The 20,749-nt window shown below is 35.6% G+C and overlaps 1 protein-coding gene across 13 annotated transcripts in view; it reads left to right on the top strand.

Moving 5' to 3' along the window:
- The window catches only part of ADAM23 (ADAM metallopeptidase domain 23), a 67,208-nt gene that overhangs the window by 1,579 nt on the left and 44,880 nt on the right, over positions 1 to 20,749 (top strand). For 12 of the 13 annotated variants that reach the window (XR_015289152.1, XM_086897319.1, XM_086897328.1 and 9 more), the window contains exons 3-4: positions 8,971 to 9,047; positions 19,174 to 19,237. Coding sequence is in view for 12 of the 13 variants with exons in the window: in XM_086897319.1 (XP_086753445.1) it covers positions 8,971 to 9,047; positions 19,174 to 19,237 (141 nt within the window). In the remaining variant the exon portion in view is untranslated. Of the gene's footprint in view, positions 1 to 3,087; positions 3,220 to 8,970; positions 9,048 to 19,173; positions 19,238 to 20,749 lie in introns of those variants that run through there. The other variant, XM_086897329.1, reaches the window with a different exon arrangement.

Raw genomic sequence — 20,749 nt, 5'->3', positions numbered from 1 at the left:
GATATTCAAGACTTAATGGTGGTCCCTACCACAATTTTTAGGAATTAAAGAAGTACATGTAATTAAACAAGAATGTAATTTCCCTTGTGTTAACTTAAAAATAATTATTTTGAATTTCAGAATGGTTCAGAAACTGAACCGTAGATAAAACAAATGAGAATTAGATGAAGTTGACTTGACTAATCAGTGTAGATTCTGGTGTCTTTACTTTTGGTACAGTACCATCCACAAAATGTTTCTTCCATAATAGCTCTAGTGCAAATGCAGAAGTATCTGCATAGGGAGCTTCTTTGGAATCCTAAACTTGCAACATGAATTACTGAGCTTTGAGTGTGCTGTGCAGCACTTAATACATACAGCATTAATTTCCTGCCACTGTATGGCCAGTGAAGACCACAGTAAAGTGTCACCATTTTTTGTCAAACAGTACCTGCATTCTTCATTTTTAGTGGCAAGACCTAATATTCCATTTTGTGTGGATGCAGCTAGTAAGTTGTTTGGATTTTTTTCTCTCTGAAATTATATGGAATTGAACAAACTTTGGTTTTGTGGAATAACTTTGTAAAGAAATAAACCTGTCTAAAGTATATCACTTATTACCCTTTAAATTTATTTCATCCTATTTTTGTAAATCTTTATTTAAAAAATTAATTTCTTCCTACAGGTAAAAGGTAAAGTGAAGGTAAAGATGGTTTGAATATAAAGAGATTGCCATGGTAGGGAAGAGACAGCAAAGCAAATCGGTGTGTGTGATATTACTGAAGGACTTAGCTATAATGGAGTTCCTACCTACTGCATAGAATTTCTCTTGAAATTTTAGACAGTGAACTTAATATATATGTACTTATGGTGATATTGATTATGGGCCATTTCAGATGTGGAATTAATAAGAAGGTGCTGAATAATCTTTCAAAAAGAAAGTTGAGATAGCTGCGTAGTTTTAATTATGTTTTAATAGGAAGAAAGGTTGCTTCTTAGCTTATTGAACATGGATACTGGTGTGTGCCTTTGGATGCATCTCAATATACCGGTATGTTATGGCTGGCACAGAAAAGCTTTTTGTTTGTTGGAAACTGGAGCTACTTAAGAGAGCACTACATTCAGAACTCTTACTCTTTCAAGTGAGGCCACTCTTTTAAATACACTTAAAACACTAAGGTCTTGCTGTGTTGCTCTTGGGAAGAAAGGGATTTCCAAGTGCTTGCAGACTTGCCTTTAGGAATAATGCTTCCTCCATGTTGCTGTATGTGGGGTTTTTTTTTGAAATCCATAGGGGACAATGTTCACCAATATCTACACTTACCTAGCACGGCCCACAAGAACGTTGCTCTTCCTTCCTGTGCCCTACCATGTGTCTACATGTTGGAGTAAAGCTCTGCAGAAATCAGTGCTGACAGAATTGGTATTGATTTCCTTGGGCATGCTTACTGCTGACTATTGTGTAAAGTGGATCTTCTTTCTACTCATTGTGTCCCTTTTAAGCACAGGTAATGCTAATGCTGCAGTTTTTCCCAGAGAAGGGTTCCTTAATCCTGGGCCTTCATGGAGGGTGACATTATGTTGACTTAATTCTTCTGGCATGAAATTTCTATTGTTTTATATTTATTGTTTATATTTAATTGAAGGAAAGAGTAGATTACGTCCATTGTCTGGATGGATTTTTAAATATCTTGCTTCCAGATTGTTGTATCTGACACCTTCACCCCACCTTGCATCTTGTGCCTTTCCTTGCTTCATGTAATTTCTTTGCCCTTTCAGCTACTTTACAACAGCTAAAATATTTGTTATTTTATTATTTTCTTCTGTTTAATGTTTGCTATACTCTTCTATGTAGAGCAATGATTGAGGCCTGGGGGAAGTCTGGAAGGTGTAAAAGGAAAACAACTCAAACAACCCATAAATAAAACAATGCAATTGATTGTGAAAGATACCCAGGGGTTGGTTTTGACTTATGGGGAGGATTCTTTTCAGTACTGGCTTTTATTCTTCCCCAGAATTAAAAGAAATGCTATATTGTAATAAATCCTACTTGTGGTATTTTGATGTCTCTTTGGTAATAAAGAGAAGTAGCCAAAATACCTTTATAGTTAGGTAAAGAGAGGCATCTGTATTTAGGGTATTTTTTTTTTTTTTTTAATTTTAATACCATGTGAAAAAAAGTTAAGGCAGCCTTATATATGGATAGAGTGAAAAATGTTGAGGAAAAAAATGTTTTTGTTCTTTTACTGTTCTTGGGACTATACATTTTAACCTGTATTTTCTTGTCAACCTTAATATGCCATTTATAGGCATATAATATGGAAACCGTCCATAACTATTGATAATATTCAGTAGACTCCTTTCTGTGGAACTTCTCTATAGTGATCATAATAATGTAATATGGCCAGTTTGTGGGATTAGGCCTGAATGCCTCAGAAATGCTGAGTCACTCTAAGGAGTGGGTGAGACTAGAAGAAATGGTGTGCACGTGGGAAGAAAGAGGTAAAGTTGGAGAAATATAATTATGTAAAATTATTTGAAATATTTTTTAAAAGTCATGTCCCAAAAGTAAGGGTCTGTAACATTCTTCATGAAATGTTTGTAGAAATTAAACACTAGAGAGAAAACAGTGTACCAGAGAATAAAAAACCTATAAATAATAAGTTACTTTATTAGCACTGATTCTCTATCCCTGTTTGGTGAAATGTCATCACAGTGAGAAGGTGTACGTGATCAAGACCCTCTCTCATTCCTTGTTCTTTGAAAAAGCTTTTTATCACTGTTAAAGAAATGTTCACCATTGTTTTGACAAAGTGATCTATCTCCAAGGGGGACAGGGTTCTAGTAAATATTTTATTTTAGCTTTGTGCTCTTAAAAAAAGCAGATTTTAAATACTTGATGCTCGAAATCTCTAAATTCTGTGTACCTGTTTCCTCACAGTCAAATTAAGGCTATCTGGTTTTGAGTTCTTCTGAAGTTATTTTTAGTGCAAAATAGTCAAAAATGAGCATCTATTTATAAAAACACACGGAAGAAGCTCATAGGAATCCTTAAACTTGATGAAGAGGTCTGAGTCACCTGTGTTCTGTCTTTTTAAACTTCTGCAGGTGGAGGTAGTGTTTTGGAGGTAATCTCTTTATTGAACCAGATGACTGCTTTGGTTCATTTTCATAAGCTACATACACAAGATTTTTAGGAGCTAGCAGGAAGACTGCATGGGGCACAACTTGTCACAAAAGGTTAGTAGCAAGTCCTTGCGATGTCCAGCAGAAGGAAAAATCCTGGAGTGCAAGATGTTTGAACGTAATAGGATTGCTGGAGAAACACATCCCAGAGCAACCTTAGCAAATTTTGAGTTGAAAATAGCTTGAACTGGATGCTTATGAAGGCACACTGTACCTGCTGGACAGTTTCTGAATCACAAATTTTCAGGAGCTCTAAAGAAACCATCTCTCATGCATAATTATAAGCTGTTAATATAATTTTGGGGAGGAGAGAGGTGTTAGGAAAACTGTTTTGCAGATCCTAAAGAGGAAAAAATAAGGAAGAGGACTTTTGACTATGAAGATATTTCACCTTCCCCAAAAAGTTTGATTTATTTTTAACTATTTTTCATGGGGTGGAACTCCAGGTGTTTCTGATCAGGTCAGTTGTTTTCCATTTACATAAAGAAAATACTCCTGCCAGGTGAATGCAGTAATCTTTGCTATGTTGCCTTACTTTTAAGGTTGAGATACAGTACTGTCTCAGTCCTCTATGTAATTTTAGTATGTGGCATATGAAAGTTGAGCAGGAAAGCATCCTTAAGATGAAGGAAAACCTCACTTTTCCATTTAAAAGGAAGCAGTATTGAAGAAAAAGCAGGTATTTTTTGCCAAAGACCAAAAGTCACAATTGGTAAACTCTTAAGACATGGCATCATGTGAATTCTTACTAAAATCCAGATAAAAATCCTATGTACTATTTAGTCTTCTCTTTACATGCCTATTATAGGCTGTGTTTTCACTTTTAATCCCTGTGTAATGAAAACTGGTCAAAATAATGAATGAAATCCATGTGACTTACATGTATTTTAGATTGTTGAAGAATCTTTGTTGTATTTCAGCTGGCTTTGCCTTTTTTTTTTCTTCTTTCCAGATCTTTCAGTGGTGCAGCTTCAGTTTGCACTACTTGTAAGTGGAAGATTTTGTGCACTTTGTATTTTTTTTCTATTCTATACTGAATTTATGTTAATGCAAAAGGCTTATCTTGACTCAATGTCTTCAGTAGATACTAACAGGAGGATTGAAATTGGTCTTTCCTGTCTTTGGTTTCTGGGAGTAGGAGGTTTTCCCTATGCCAGCTTCTACTAGATGTAGATCTTTGTTTCTTAGAGCTGAAATTTGGGTCGTTATTTCTACAACTTCTTAAATTATTTTTTTTAAAAAAAATTCTGTGTGTTTCTGGGTCCTCTCATGATCTTCACACAATAAGTTCCAGAAGGTTTCATTTCCTAAGTATTAGGTAGTGCAACACTTGTATTCAGAACACTATGCCTTGTTCTGAAATAGAAATGAATTAAGTTTATAGGTTTTCTAGCTTTTGTGGGAAGCTGGGTACTGCAGGAAGGTGGCCCAAGATAGGAATGCACTACTTTATGGAGTTGTACAAAACAATTCTCAAGAGGGATATGGCCAGTGTTTCTACAGAAGGGTATCTAAGTATTGCCATATTGGGAGAGAATGGTGAGTTCTGGCCCCTGGGGTTTAGATGCACAACAGTAGGATTGCTTCCAGAGGCAAATCTAGGTCTTTTTTCACAAGCCCACAACCCTTCTTTCAAATAGCAGCCTTCAAGGCTTGGGGTTCAAGTGCATCAAAGTAACTCCTCTATTGTTAAAGTCCAGAGACAAATCATTAACAGGAGGTTTTCTGAAATGCTGTATGTTTTAAACATCACTTTTCAATTATTGCTGGGATATTTAGGTATTCTGTTTGAATATGAAATGCTTTATTTCCAGGGAGTAGTGGAAGATTGTTTTGGTGGACATGCCACACAGTAGAATGTAACCAAATGCTAGAGAGGAAATGGTTTCTGTATGGGGTCTGAGGATGGGCCAACAAGCTAAAAGCAGGATTATGAGCTAATATATAGTCAGTCCCATTGACTTGTGATAAAACTTAGGCTATTATTAGAATGAAGGTCTAGAGCAAAAAACTGTTTTGATGGTGTAAAATCCATCTAAATCTGACTTACATTTCTATTTCCATAATGAGAGTGATGAAACCCCTTGCTCAGCTTCTAAACTGAGAGGTAGCTTTTGGCCATTATTTTAGTCAGCAGAACAGCAAAAATAGATTTCTAAAAGCAATGAGCTTGTCCTTTGGAGATTGTATCTTTATGAATATAGCAAAAAGACTCATAGCTACCATCAGTCAGTTAAATAATACTGTTACTTATGTTTAAAGACTTGTGACAGAACTTAGTATTTTTGAAGGGATAACACATGATTGCATTGGGCATAGTTTTACTGTGAAGAAAGTAAAATGAATATAGTAGTTTATTTTTGGTGATGATAATTGTAAATTTCCAGAAAGTCTGAAAAAAGTGAGTTATCGATGCCCAAATGTGATAATGAAAACAATGAAAGAATTCAAGTTGTGACAGATCAGTAAAACTGAGATTCCTGTTATTGCCATTTTTATATTGAAACATACTCTAACCTAATGACTGATTTGAAAGAAGCTGGAATTCATTATACGTATGGATTTTTAGCTTGGAAAAATTTTGAGAGCTACTACTTTACAGCTAAGCGACTTTGCAACTAAGCAGCTACAGCATTCTTAGAATGTCCCTAGTATGAAGAATCTCCTATTACAATGACTACACCAGTAATTTGAGCTTCCAGAAAACATGGGAAAAAAGACCTTTTTTTTTTCTAAAATTTGGGTATGACGACAGGAAGAATTTGGGAGACTCAGCCCTTTCTTCAAACCACATTTTTATACATCATCATTAAGTCTTTGCTGAAGAAAAACTTCATATAATTTTTTATTTTTTGGCTTTGCCATTGGAATAGGCTATAGCTGTCAAAGCAGGAATCTCTGCAGAGGTTTTTAAATGATAAGCAAACACGGACAAAGGAACTTGGTCACATCTTTATGTAAATAAAGAATAGTTATGCAGGTGTGAGCATTTGCATGTGTGCAAGCCGTACAAGAAGATGACGTTTAATACTTTACCTGAGAAAATATATATATATTCTTCAAAATACTTGATGGTCTACATTACATTCCTGCTTGAATTTATTTTTCTATGCCAATGAGAAGAACACTGTATTTCAGATTTTGCTTCAGGTATTTGTATTATACAGTAGCTGATGAGAGAATACAGTGAAATTATAAGGTGGATAACAGAATTGCAGATACTTTCCTGAAATATTTCCTCCCATCATTGTGGTACATGATGGTTGTAATGCTTAAAACACCTGGTGATAATTCACTGGTAGCTTTCTATGCTAACTTATTGCAGGAAAATAATCAGTTTCAGGAGTAGATATTTTGTCTCATTACCTTCAGCTGGTTTCTGGTTTACGGCTTTTGGGGGTGGTTATCTATTGTTAAATTGGCTTAAGGGAATCTCTATTTGCTGTAGCAGCAGTGTATTGCATTCACCTGAATTCAAATCAGTGCTTTAGCTAAACTGCAGGAATTTAAAATCTTTTTGTAACCAATGGTTTCAGTTGAGTTTGGTGGAGAACATGCCCTGCTGCAGGTCATCAAATTAGTGTCTGCTGTTTTGCAGCAATTGCTTTTATGTGCAGGCTGCATCTGTTAGTGACTCGCACTAATAGATTGCAAGTAGTGTTTTTATACGCAGAAGTAGTTGCTTGCAGAAGCAACAATGTTGCTATATACAAGAGGAAGGGGTTTTATGATTTTGCAGACCAAGAATAAAAACTACTTTTAATAATTTGAAATTGCAGAAAGATAAATAATACGTGGTTTGTGGCTTAGAAACTTGAAGGGTGATACACAGGTATCATTGAACAGGCTTGATCGGACAATAGAAAAGCTATAGCAGATCAGACTAGTCGTCCATCTAGCCGTCACTAAAATCTGTAGCTGATGCCAAGGGAGAGATTTCTCACTTCTCAGAATTATCTTAATGGAATAGTTCATGCTCTTGTAAATTTTACAGATAGTTGACACTGAAATCTTGTTTGTGGCATATATATGAAGACACATCATTTTAGGTAAATGTTACCTGTGGAAGAGATTAAAAGCAGTAGCTTTTGTAACTCGAATCTTTATTGCATAAAACTAATTGAAGTCCTTTTCCTGTAACAAATTTTCATGCTTTAAAAAAAAAATTAATACATGTGTATTTTGAAAACATAATAAAGTTTTTTAAAACATAATAAATAAAGTAAAGGTGCTTGGAAGGCTCCTTGTGATACTTTTTCCTTGATTTCACTTAAAAAAAATGGATTTGGGCTGAAAAGCCTTTTCTACTAGGCATGTATTTAACCTGACATTCACTTAACTTATTTTTTTTGAAATGTCCATGCTAGCATGTCTCTCAGATCATGCCACCTGTTTGTGTTTATATTTAAAATATATTATATATATATATATATATTATATTTTTTGTCCCTAAACTAGGACAACCCTCCTGCTCTGCTGATTCAGAGCAGCTGTAAACTCAGTTCTGCCAGACCAGTGTTAGCAAATTGGAGAACTGGTGATACTGCAATATCCATTTACCAAAAAATAGAAGAGAGAGAAAGTTTAGTACTGGTTTGCTTCTATATGATTTTAGATATCAGCTAGGAATAATATTTTTTTAATTCTTGTTTAGAGTAATTGTATTTTTTTAATAAACAAAGACAGGCTTTAGCTAAGATTGTTTAATGGCATTAAAGGTATTTAAAATTTTTTGTAAGTACATTACTTTTATTTTTTAAAAAAAGAAGCTTGATGATAAAGCTCTGTGACCCTGTTGAAAGGGAAATTATAATTCTGGCAGCAAAGAATGATAAAGTAATACAGGAAATGTCACAGCTGATTTTAGTCACAATAGCAACTTTAAAAAAAATTATACTGAAGAATTTTCTGAAAGATGATGAATAACTTTGCTGAGAAAAAAGATAAAATTGGTGCTGCTTTGTGTAGTGCAAGAATGGAAGAGAAACATAAAGACCTTATCCTTTGTGGAGAAATTCCCAAAGAAGAACCGAACTGTGGGCCATAAATATAACCTTCATACTATTTAAGTTATGCTGTAAACTAACTGGAACTTGATATCTTTTTTGTGATATACCTGAAGATTAATTGTGGTGTTTTATCAAAAATAGGGTTTTTTTGTCTTTTGACAGGCTTAGTCATAATATTCCAACTTTGTAATTATTAATACTGTATCAAATTAGTGTATAATAAGTAAGCATGATTTGATTAGAACATTATCAGGAAAGATACTATGAAATTCAGATCTAATCTTTTCAACCCTGCTGGAACAGTGTCTTTACAAAAAGAAATTCTTGGATCATGTCTTATCTCCCTATTTTTCTAGAAAACAGATAAGTGTGTTTTAAATGTCTTTCACTACATTTATTACAGTATAGAGAAAAATACAGAATACAATTTGTCTGACAAGTACTGAATATCCCAACAAGCGAGATGAGCTAATGTTGATTTGTTGTACGTTGATCAGCATCAATATTCTTTATACTGGTTTAGCTACAGTGCCAAGTACAAAGCCATTAATTGTGAAGGGATTATTTTGAAGGATTTTTTCATCATGTGTAATATGAGCCTTGTCATATTTGATTTTCTTATTTGAAAGTATTACAAATGCTTTAATTATTTCAGTCTTTTAAAGGGCTAAAGTTTTCATATGCCCATGAGATTCATGAAAATAAGCATGTTTTCCATAATTTTGTTTTTCACAGTCACATTTGCTGTATATAAAACTCAGTGAATGTTTTGACAACTGTGTGTTTCTGTTTACAGGCTGTACATCTGGCCCAGGCAAGTTTCCAGATTGAGGCCTTTGGCTCTAAATTTATCCTTGACCTCACATTGAATAAGTAAGTGCATGATTTGAAGTTTATTTTGCTCCTGCTCTTATTATCTTATGGTGCAAGGTCAGGGCATGTAATATTTCAAGATCTATTGAAAAGAGATGCTGCTGTCAAAGTTTATTAATACAAAACAACTTTTAACATTTTTCATGTAAGGTATCAGTAACCCTTGCTGACACCCATAAAGTAGATATCTAGCCTTAAAATCTTATTGTTCATGGTAAAATAAATTATGATAGATAGAGAAATTCCAGTACTGGTAGTGTTTGCACAGTGTGGATTTTCTTGTGCTTTTTTTTAACTAATTGTTGAATTATCATGAGATGTTTTAGTTGCTCAAGTCAGTGTGTAGGAATATTGTAAATACTTGTATGGATGGCTCAACTTTAATGATCTGGAAGTCATGCCATTGTCACTACAGTTATGAAGTTCCTAATGAGATGGGAACTGTAATGGTGTGGCTGCTCTGAAAGGTGCAGCTAGAGTTTGTTTGACTGTAAGAGACAATATTACATAATTGTTTGGTCTAGAAGAACTGACTTGCAATGAAGGGTAGTGGTGGTTTAGTTGTTTGTGTCACACATGCTTTTATATCACTGCTGAACGTATGGAACTATGATTTTCTAAAAATTAGAATGACTTTTTTTTTTGCCATTGAAAGTTTAAGAATAAGGTAGAAGTATAAAATTCATACTAAATACTGGACAGGTAAAATGTAATGCTCAAAAGTGCATTTGCCCCTTCTACGGCCCTTGAGATTGAGCATGTTTAAAAAAGGAGAAACAAATTTACAGAAACAATTGCATGCTGATTTTAAAAAGCATTCCTCTGATCTTGAGGTTCTTATGAGGTCTTTCTTTGGTATTAAACTGTCATGTATGTTTTGCATCTTTATCCCTATATGTTAGGGATAAAGATGCAAACTTATTAAACCTAATAGCTTTTAAAAGCAGCAAGTTATGGCTTTATCAAATTTGCAGAATTTCTATTTGCGTATTTTGCTTTTTGGCTGCTGTGAAGGTGACCTGGAAACATTTTCCTTTATCCACACATAATTTTGAAATTAGATTGCTCTTCCATCTTTCAAAATGTTATGTGAAGAGTGTCTGGCAAAAGATGAATTGGTGGGAGGGCTGGGAATGTCATACAGAATTGAAGGACAAAGAAGACTTCAAGATAACTGGGCATTCTCTAGGTTCTGGAAAAAATATAGTGTAGTGCAAGACTGTGGTTTTGTGAGGGTTGGACCTGTGCATAGTAATTCCAGTGGATAATCATGGCATATCTGTGAAGGGAACCAGTGTTTAGTGCCCTCTAAGCTACAGGGAATTCCTCCTCTTGGTCTGCTTTCCACTGTTCCTGTCTGCACATCCAGCAAGTAGTGAGAGTGAGCACACATTCCCAAGATGGCACTGTATGTAGGGTATTGCTGGTCACACAGACAGTGACAAAGAAAAAACATTGCCTTTACTGGCACCACGTAAACATGCTGACAGCACTTTGGTGAATAGGAAGGAAACAGGCTCATGAAGCTGATGAGAATTGAAAGTTTGCTGGTGAAAGGTACACCAGCCCTCTCCTGATTCACGGGCAGGCCAGCATACATTGATGCAAATATTAACAAAGGCTTTAAGTTCATTCAATATTGATGCCTAGGATTGAAATCTCTTATGTGGTCACTGTCTTAGGCCTTTTCTTAGTCTTTCCAGATACAGATCTCCCTATCGTTGTTGACTGACTCTTGAATTTCCTTGCAGATCACACCTATGCAGAGTAGAGAGCAAGGGCACAAAGTAGCAGTGATCAGGTGCAGGGCTGTGCCAAACAAGCCAACTGTCTTGCAGCTTACACTAGTGACTCCTTTTTAGGCCACGTCCTCTCCATTTTCCAACACGTTCTGTCCTGATTCACCTTCTCTACCCTTGGCACATTCCCTTGAATGCTCCATAAAAATGATTGCGCATATCCACAAGTCTGGGCAAACATCCTGAGATAAGTTTGTTCCTTCCCTGGAGACAAATTATGTTGTTTACTACTTCTTATCTGTTCTAAAGTTCTGGCTGAACCTCTTCAAGACCATGCCTGAGTGGCTGCTTCTATGGCCCATTGGTCAGTGGCCTAACAGCGACAATAATGAAGACCAGAACTCTTATCTCCTGTTCATTAGGATTTGGGTTTTGTTGCATTTCCTGTCAGAATCCCATGGTGAATGGCTATTGTCCAAGTAAAATCACAAACCCATTGACATTCCCCATATCCTGGCAGTGTTAGCTCTTATCCCCCTGCTGTTTGTGCTTGCTTATTTTTAACAACAAATGGTTTATAAAGTAAAAGTAATTTTCTAATTATGGCTGCTTTCTCAGCAATCAAGAAGTGCAGAGCCTATTACTTCAAAAAGAGAGAGGCAACTTACTTGCTGTGTACCTTAGCTGAAGAAGTTCTGCTCTTGTGATACCAGGAATGTTCTTACTGCCCATATATAATGCACAGGGTGTTCAGATGCCTTACTGATATCCCCACTGTTTGTCTCTTTATATGTTAGGTTTTCTCCTAGCTTCCTTAGTGGTTTTTGACTCATAAACTGGTTTTGACTCCTTATCTGGTTCTGCTCCAGAAAATGACTCCAAAAACTTACCCTGCTTTTTCACTGGACATAATTCTCTAAAACTTGTCATAAAACTTGTAACATAAATTGTAAATTCCCATAGAAAATTATTTGAAAAAGACCCATTCTTGTGTTTCAGTTATGTTTGTGTTCAGCAAAAAGCAGTGTTTTGCTACTGTGTTGGGTTTTAGTTGGCATGCTGGTACTGCTAATGTTGAGTCAGAAGCAAAGGCAGAACAATTGAGAATACCCTTGTATATGATGATTATATTTTTGTATCAGATGCTCTAAGGTGAGTTAATGCCACTGACACTGTATGTATCCTCTGCATTTTGGTTTTGTTCCTATGGTTTTTTTGAATGCTCTACAAGTAATTAAAGCTAAAATCAATGATGGTTGTTACATACAAACAGGTTCTAGTTTTTAGTTTTCTTTACCTCTGTTGGAAAATGTGATTGCCTACTTTCTATGTTGCAGATGCTGTTTATATCACAGCAAATATTTTAACATGACAATTAAGTGAAGAAAATCGGATACTCAATTTCATTAACAACTGTTGGAAAGTCAGTTTCTTTTTTGAAGTGCAGTCAACATAACAGCAAATTTTGTCTAATAGTTTAAACTTTATAATTGGTGTTTTTTCTTTGTGGTGTTTTTCTGTACTTGAGAATGGTCCCAGAGGAAGTTACAATGTTAACCTAATTTAAAAAACAATAGGGCAGTAAGTGAACTATTTGAGAAACTACTTGATTCTTGGGGTTTTTTTCATAATTCTTTTTTAATGAAAATGGGAAAGTTAGTCACAGTTTTTCAGAAAGAAACTTTGAGTATTTATGACATTTTCTTAAATAAACACTTAAACTTTTAGGGTATCAAATGGCTCCTGTAAGATACATAAGCTAAAGTAAATGTGATAATAATACTGTGAAAAGTTAAATTCTAGTTGGCTTTAAAGATTTTGTTACAGATGAAATGCAAGGATCTCAGTGTTAGGATTTTATAGCAATGTGTGTGCCCTGTAAATGCACTCTTGAACTTCTCAGCTGTAGATAACAGAGCTTTACTCCCAGAGCTGGAGGCAACCTATTAAAAATGATCATTTGTCTCAGTGGGCATTTAATGTGCAGAGTCTTAGAGGCAGATGTAAAAACCCCTCACCACCCTCAGTAAAGAGGTGCTTCCTTATATCCAAATCTTATATCCATTTTTCAGTTTAAAGCAATTCCCCCCTTGTCCTATTACCACATGTCCTTATATAAAGTAACACTTGACAAACCACTTGCTTGAGCAGTGAAAACTTCATTCTGCGCAGTCCTGATCCCAGATTTAATTGTGTGGATCTCTCATCCATCTGAACAGTTTTTTGAATATCTGTCAGCTGAGATGCAACCACAGCCATTGGTTTGGTGGATTGTTAGGGTCAACAAGCCTTGGGAAAAACAAAGAGACATCTGTAGTGATATGACAATGCTGTAAAATTCTATGTGGCAGGATGAAGATGTTGCCTTCTCCCTCCCATGTAACAATTTCTGGTATCAAATGCAGGAGGAAGTTTGAAAGGAGATGCTTCTCACAAAAATAATTAAAAGGTAAATTTTGTTACAGGTTGCTGTACGTATTAAACTGTTTACAGGAACAAAAGAATTGGAAGAACTTACAGAAAATAAATCTACTGAGAGCCATCGTAAAGAATTACACTAACTCTGGTTTATGAAATCCTAGTCAGAAACAGATCACTGGGTGCTGGAAGATTGCTACATGTGTAGAAGTGTTTGCTGTCAGACAAAGTACTAAGCAGCTGTCTGACTCGATGTATCCTTTCATAGGTTATGTTCTTATTCCCACATGTAACCACTGTGCCCTGACAATGGTGAGGAACTGTTTTCTTTCCACTTTAGTAGGTGTTTCAGTTGATTTCTGATACAATCCAGATTTGTCAATAGTGAGATCTTTGTTGAAGTGAATTCCTGGCATCTCAGACTGCTTTGTAGGCAGGCTGAAATCTTTGCATTTGGAGCTAATATAAAGCCTATGTATGCCTGGCATGTGATTAACTTCATCAAACAAGTCCCTAGGAGCCTCTGTAACTGACTTTAACTTGATTCAGTGACTGAGCTAAAGTTGCACAGTATAGTTGAACATGGAAGCATGGATTAAAGGAACCAAAATAAACTTTGAGTTTGCTGAAATGTACCTCTGGCTCTGCTATAGTTGTTAATCTGATTTGAAGGTGCTCAAGTCAGCTGTTTATAAGTATAACTAAGCTTATTCCATTCTTTTTTTGATATTAGAAATAAAATAATAGTGGGAAAAAACCTACATCTGGTTGGATTTTTGCCTCATGGAAAGAGTTGTTTCAAATAGGAGTGTTAGGATTAGACACAAAGTATCAGAACATCTAGTACATTCAGTCACGTGCATAAGAGGAGAAGAAACAAGTTTCTCTTGTATCTAAAAAACTTCCCTTTAAATGAAAGAAGCTCTAGCAAATACAGTTACCAGTGGATGAGACCATTCTGGCAAAGCCAGGTGTCAGCCCTCAATCTTACACTACAGGTTAATAAAATTCTTACTGATAAGTTTTCCGAGCTGGTGAGGAAAGAAAAGGGATCGATTGAAAAGCAATATTGAGTAAGTTTGAGCAGTTGTTTTTATGAAATATTTGTTGTTGATTGTTCTTCTAGGAAACTTCTGTCATAGCAAATTGCACTGAAGTGTTTTCCATGACATAGAACTCATGTTCTGTAATATTGTCTAGCTGTTTGTGTGTTCATATCCTTGTGCATAGCACTTTTTAAAGTGATACCGTCTTCAGCATGATGGTAAACAAAAATATGGTGGAAACTGACCAACGTACTGTTAATAATCTGAAGAATTCTTCAAACGGCTGCCTTCAGAATGCTTGCTGAAGTAGCCAATAAAACACAGCATGTTCCATTCCCAGAGAGAGAGGTTCAGGACATAGCTAGAGAAAGAATCATGAATTTGTTTCCTGAAGTATCTTGAACTGATTCAGGGTTTCTTGCACTGTGAGAGACAGACTGATCCAGAAAAAAAATATGCAGCATTTTCTGCACCATTCTATATGAGTATTCTAAACATTCTATTGCATGTTTTCCTGTCAGTCTTTTTTGGAGACATATTCCCCGTCTGAGGATCACTTAAGTAATTTCAGTTTGTAAATTTGTGGTTAGGTCATCTTTTTTCCTACCTCAAAGAAAAATGAAGCAAAACCAAGAAACAATAGCAGGACCATGCAAGAATTGGTTTTTAAGTAAGTGTGTTGTTTACTTTTACAGAATCATTATGCCATTAATAGCAGAAGTGAGTGAGGACTTACGTTGATTCCATAGTTCTGAAAAAGTTAACCTATACATTTGCATCATCAATTATTTCTGCTAATTACTTGTAAACACAATTTCTTGATCCACAGTATCATGTGATTTTTTAAGCTCCTTCAAGACAATATAAGAAAAAGTAGTAAAGCCTTGCTCTGTTTTAAAAAATTATGACTATTAGCAGGATATTTATTCCTTGGAGACACTCCTACCAGAGCAGCTTTGAAGACAGCAGCCAAGTAAAGACTATGGTAAATGTATGCTAGAAATTTAAGAAATTCCTTTAAGAACAGTGAGTTCAACAAAACTTGTGAATATAATTGAAACTGCTAATATAAACAAGGCTGTAGATCGGCATTGCATTAGATGACAGTGCCTTGTTCATCTTAAAAAAAATACTGCATTAAGGTCTCTGTTTATCCATCTTTATGTGCTACTAAACTATATCTGTCAAATGGACAAAAACATCTGATGGGTGTTCTGTTAAATAATTAAACTAAACTAGGTTGCTCAGACACTGGTACTGAGCTTGAAACATTTCAGAATAGTTAATAAATTATTGCCTGGTTAGTATAAAGACAATTTAAGAAGTAAGCAAGAAAGGTAATTCTTGCTGTACTCTAATTTTCTGCAGGCTGCCTATTAGGTTGCTGGAAGTTAATTTGCTTACTTGTATGTGAGATATCTTTTAGTTGTTTCATAGCCTTTTCCTACCCAAATCAATTCTCTTCATCAGGATAGTTAGATGCCAGCTGAGGTAAGCCACTTTTTACTCTGCAGCTCTCCTGCTAATGAAAACATCAGCAGTGAAGTACGTGCCAGGGAAGTGGTGTGAGTTCTTCAGAAAGCATCTGCTCCTTGCTTTAACAGCTGGCCTATCCCTTCAAAGGCAGCAGCTACAGGGAATGGCATATCCCTTTGCTGCTTATTTTGCATTTCTCAGTGTAACTCAGATGGAAGAGCCAAGGAGCAAGACAGCTTAATAAGAACAGTTATCCAAGATAAACAAAACAAGGTGGAAGGAACTGTAGAAAAGGACTCAGCAGACAAATTATTTTGTCATGAGTTCATTCAACATGTTGCAACTTGATGTGTTCATTGTAAGGGATCATACCATTGGGTCACTACCAAAATAGACCTTTGTCTGATGTGATCATGACTGACATTTGTTTCAGCTAAAGCTTGCACTGTTTCTGGTGCTTGTCGTATTGAAAATCAAATTTGCTGTGCTGGGTGCATTTCTGCCCTAAGCAAAATGGATCAAAGGTGGCAAAACACAGTCCATTGTGCATGAGATGCAAATGTATTTTCTAAAACTCAGGTCTGCCTTTCAGAGGTAAATTTAGGCATTCTGTAAGTGATAATGAAGGAAGAAAAGTTACTTTGTGCTCTGGAGACCCCTACTTTATGCATTAGTTCTGTGCCTCATTCCTCAGGCAATTGCACTTCTACATGAGCTCTTAATAAGTGTATTCTAGGCCTTTCTTTTAGATGCCACTTACATAAAGAACCCCATCACACCTCCTGGTGAAATTATAGTGCTCTTCTGTGTATGTCTTTTGCGTAGGAAAAAATGTTTGAAAGATATTTTAGTTAAGCATTTTTTTTCCTTTTCCTTTAGTACTTTCTTATGTCTTTTGTCATATTTGTCAGCATTAATAACAGGTAAAAGTTTTGTAGGGGAAATTTGCAGTAGAAGTTTTATGTATAGTTTTACATCTGTTGTTATTCCTGGAGGTTCAGCAAAATGTAGAACAAACTTCCTTACACTTCCTGTCTTTCACAATGATTGCAAGCAGGGTGTTCTTTTGGATGTTTTGCTAGTATCTGCTAGGCAAATACTTGAAATAAGAAAAAGTGATATAAGGTACCTGACAAAAATCAAGTATTTGCCAAGGTAGAGGCATACAGTTTAAGGAGCAGCTGACTGTTTTGTTGTTTTTTTTTTTTTTCGATGGAGTGTTCAAAATTCTTGCTGTCCTGAGGGAAATGTTAAGAGAAGCATGCCCTTGCATGACCTTGATGGTTATATGTGGCAAGCTTAAAAACATAATAATGATCAGAAACTGGTGATAAACACTCCAGTCCAGCCTCACATGAGAAACAATTTTTTGAAATTCAAAAGTCTTATAAAAGATTTTCTACTCCAGCTTCTAGGTGGTGGATACTGTGTTACATTTGCCAAAAGGGTGCTTCACAAATTAAAGTTGCATTTTGTTTATAGCCTGACATTTGGGAAGTGTATCACCAACAGCAGGCCTTAATTTTCTTTGGAGGAGATTCCTTCAGCAAGGAGAATTTTATTGATGTGCCTTGTGTCCTGCAGATCCCAAAGATCCATCTTGGAGCTGGCTGGTACCAGCTCTGTTAGACATGGGGGAAGCTCCTAATAGTTTCTCAGAGAGCCATTCCTATAGTCCCCTCCACTACCAAAATCTTGCCACACTGACCCCATACATGTTGGAAAGTCAGTGATAAGAAAAGTGTAGTCTACTGGAAAACTGTCTGCATCCCTGCTTTGTACTTCTAATATTTCTGTATATACATATAGGAGTATTCCATCATAAGTATTCCATATTGGATATCCCGTGTGACCCGGTATTTGGACACTACCCAAACTGAGAATTCTTTAGCAGTTGGAAGTAACAAGAAGCTAAGGAATGGAAAAAGTTGCCAGATGAGGGAACCAACTGGGTTACGATAGAAGCTCAACCAAAATCCAAGAATACTACACTCTAGGAAGATTCACTATTTATACAGCATTTGTATTTTCTGTAGAAAGTTTATAGCTTACTATGACACAAATAGAGAAAATTTTAATTATTTCATGCCAGTGAATTTATTTTTAAATCTGCACTTTAAAAAAATATATTTTTAATAATGCCTTTCACAGTGATGTTTAAGGCAAATTATTAGACTTCAGCAATTTTTCAGGGGTATTAGCATTGGTTTTGCAGGCCCAGAGTGCCTTGTGTCAGTTTCATGAGAGAGGACTTCTAAGAGAACCACTGGTAACTGACTTCTGCAGGATGCTGTCTAATGGGAGCAGTGCCTGATAAATATGGCATGAAGAATTGATTTGTTGAGCCAGGAGTCCCGGAGTTGAAGTGTTATCAGGATTGCTAATAGCCTAATCTTAATTTGAAATACCCATTATCAAAGGCTGTTTTTAGTCACAAATTCCCATCAGAGCTATTTTGCCACACCAGACTTCCATAATGATGGTTTTTGTTTGTAGCCATGGTATTTTTGTTTTGATATATGTACCAGTATCAGAGCCTTTAATGATTTTTTTAAATTTTTCTCTTTTTTTTTTTTAGTTGGAAGTGTACATTAGAGGCTTCAAAATGCTAGGAATTCTGGATGACATTAAGTAAAATGCTTATCTTGCATGTTTGGTGGGGCCAGTTAACATCTTTAATTGCTTTGCTCTCCCTGGGCATTTTGCTGCAACCCTGATTGTAACAGGGTGAGATGTGAATGGGGCACTGAGGTTATTGCAGGATGTGTACAGGCTGGCTAAGCTTAGTTGAAAAAAAAAAAAAAAGAACTGTAAATTACACATTATGGAAAATTTTTATGATGCTTCAGAAATTTTCTTGCCAGAGTTAGGAAGAAAATAAGAATGAGAAAGATATCTGAAATAAAAAGTGTAAGTAAGAAAAAGGGTAGTATGGAATGTGGTTTTGGGTTCTGCATTGTGTGTTTTCTTTTAAGGCACATTACTGCTTTTGGAAAAAAACCCAACTATTTGCACTTTGTGAAAGTGATTATACACTTTTGTCTTCATAACAGTGGTGTATTTTCAGCCTAACATACACTTTTAGATAAAATGTAAGACCTGTTTGAAAACGGTGATGAACTAAAATACATTTACTATCAGCAAGGAAAGCTTTAAAGCCAAGGGGCATAATTTTTTTTTGCATATTTAGAAGGCTGCTAATCTAACTGTAAAACTAAAATACAGGGGATTACAGAATGGAATTCCGCCTTCTTTACCGCACTCTGACTTCCAGTGTACCATCAAACAATTTACTGAACACAAATGGCTTGTTTTGTTTTTTTTAAAACTAATGTGCAAGGAAAATAAAAATTATTTGAAAATGCTAACAAAACCCTCCAAACCTATCCATAGCAATAGAAAGAGTACTCAGATTTTTCTCATCTTTATTTATCCTTTCTTTGACAGTGACTTATTATCTTCCAATTATGTGGAGATTCACTATGAAGATGGAAAACCAAAATTTTCTAAGGTATCATGTTCTTAAGTTGTCTTCTGGATGGAACAATGCCAATAAAATGTTTTAAAAAAAAAAGTTTTGTGAAACTTAAAAACTTTGGACATGTTTTTCCACACATAGAAGATAACTGTGATCTCATCTTGTACGGATATCTCAGTAATACAAGAGGAATTGTACAAAAGAGGCAAGCTGTGTTTTGTGGTGAGGAGTAGGCATTTGTAGGTGGTAGTAGTGAAGATTATCCATTACTGCCAGGGTAATTACATCATGTGAAATATAGGAAGTGGAGGGGTTGAAGTCACTGTCAGATTAGTCTTCATTAATTATTTATATGTCCTTAGCACAAGTGCAAGGAGAAAGAAAAATGGTAATGTAAGACATTTAAACAAACCCAGAAGTCTTCCAGTGACTTTTGTTTGCAAGAATTATACAGTCATGAAATAGAAAATGAAAAATTTAACTGAAAATTTGACCTCTGGAGCTATTACAAAATCAGCATATTGTTAGACATCCAATTAATTTTGTTTGTTAGACTAGTTCCCAAATTGAATTCAGTGCCATAGGCTATTGATCCAAAGCCAGATTAAAGTTCTGCAAGGTAGTTCAGCCCTAAGGGAGCCAGATCAGTCTTTTCATTTGTTTGTAGTAACAAAATGAGGACTGGAAGGTTCCTAGGAAGGTTATAAACTACATTTGCAGTATTTTTTTTGTATTTGGTAGAAATGCCAAGTATTTCTTGCAAACTTATTATGTGTGAATTATGTCTGTATTTAGAGTGGAGGCAAGCAAGCATTCTGTTTGTATTCATGTCTTCAGAAGGTCTGGACTGTTGTTTGCCCAAATATTAGATGTCTGGTTTATTATTTTGCCCTTTCTGTAGAGACTCTCAAAATAAGATATGGCAGATTAGGGCAGAATGAAACAATCCCATTGCAATGTAGCTACTGAAATATACTGTTTTGTTTTCTTCTGCTGAAGAAGAAAAATAGTTTCGTGTTACATACAAAGGAAGTTGTTCCATTAAGACACAATATTCTGCAGAATGGGCAAAAATGCTAAATGATGCAAGAAAACAATTCCCTCTGGCATTTAGACAAGCTCATGCAATTGTCAGCTGCAGCACTAGCATTGAGCACTGCGGTTGCTGAATCATGAATCTGACTGGAAAATTATATTAGAACTTCAGATTCAGCAAATAGGGTACCTTTGCATGCTGCAGTAACTTGATCCAAACTTCCTAGGGGATGTTTTCTGAATTGCTTTATTTAGAAGCACTAATAGAGCTCCTGAGGTCATGTTAATCTGTAAAAGGCGTCATTACAGATAATAAAAAGACCCCAAAACCCAACACAATTTGTGTAGGAGGTCAAATAACGACTGTGTCCTGTCTTTTGTAGTGTCTTGTAGTACTTTTTAGGCCTAAGTAAAAGGTTGTTTTGTTTCCTGATATGGATCTAAAGAAATGAGATCTCAATGAGAAGTACTGTATTTTCTAGAAAGAGGTAATTAATTACAAAAATGACT

The sequence above is a fragment of the Cyanistes caeruleus genome, chromosome 7 (genome assembly GCF_971803275.1).
Source record: "Cyanistes caeruleus chromosome 7, bCyaCae1.hap1.1, whole genome shotgun sequence".
Taxonomy (NCBI): Eukaryota; Metazoa; Chordata; class Aves; order Passeriformes; family Paridae; genus Cyanistes; species Cyanistes caeruleus.
The sequence above is the reverse complement of the archived record's forward strand: the minus strand, read 5'-3'. Positions and strand labels throughout refer to the sequence as shown.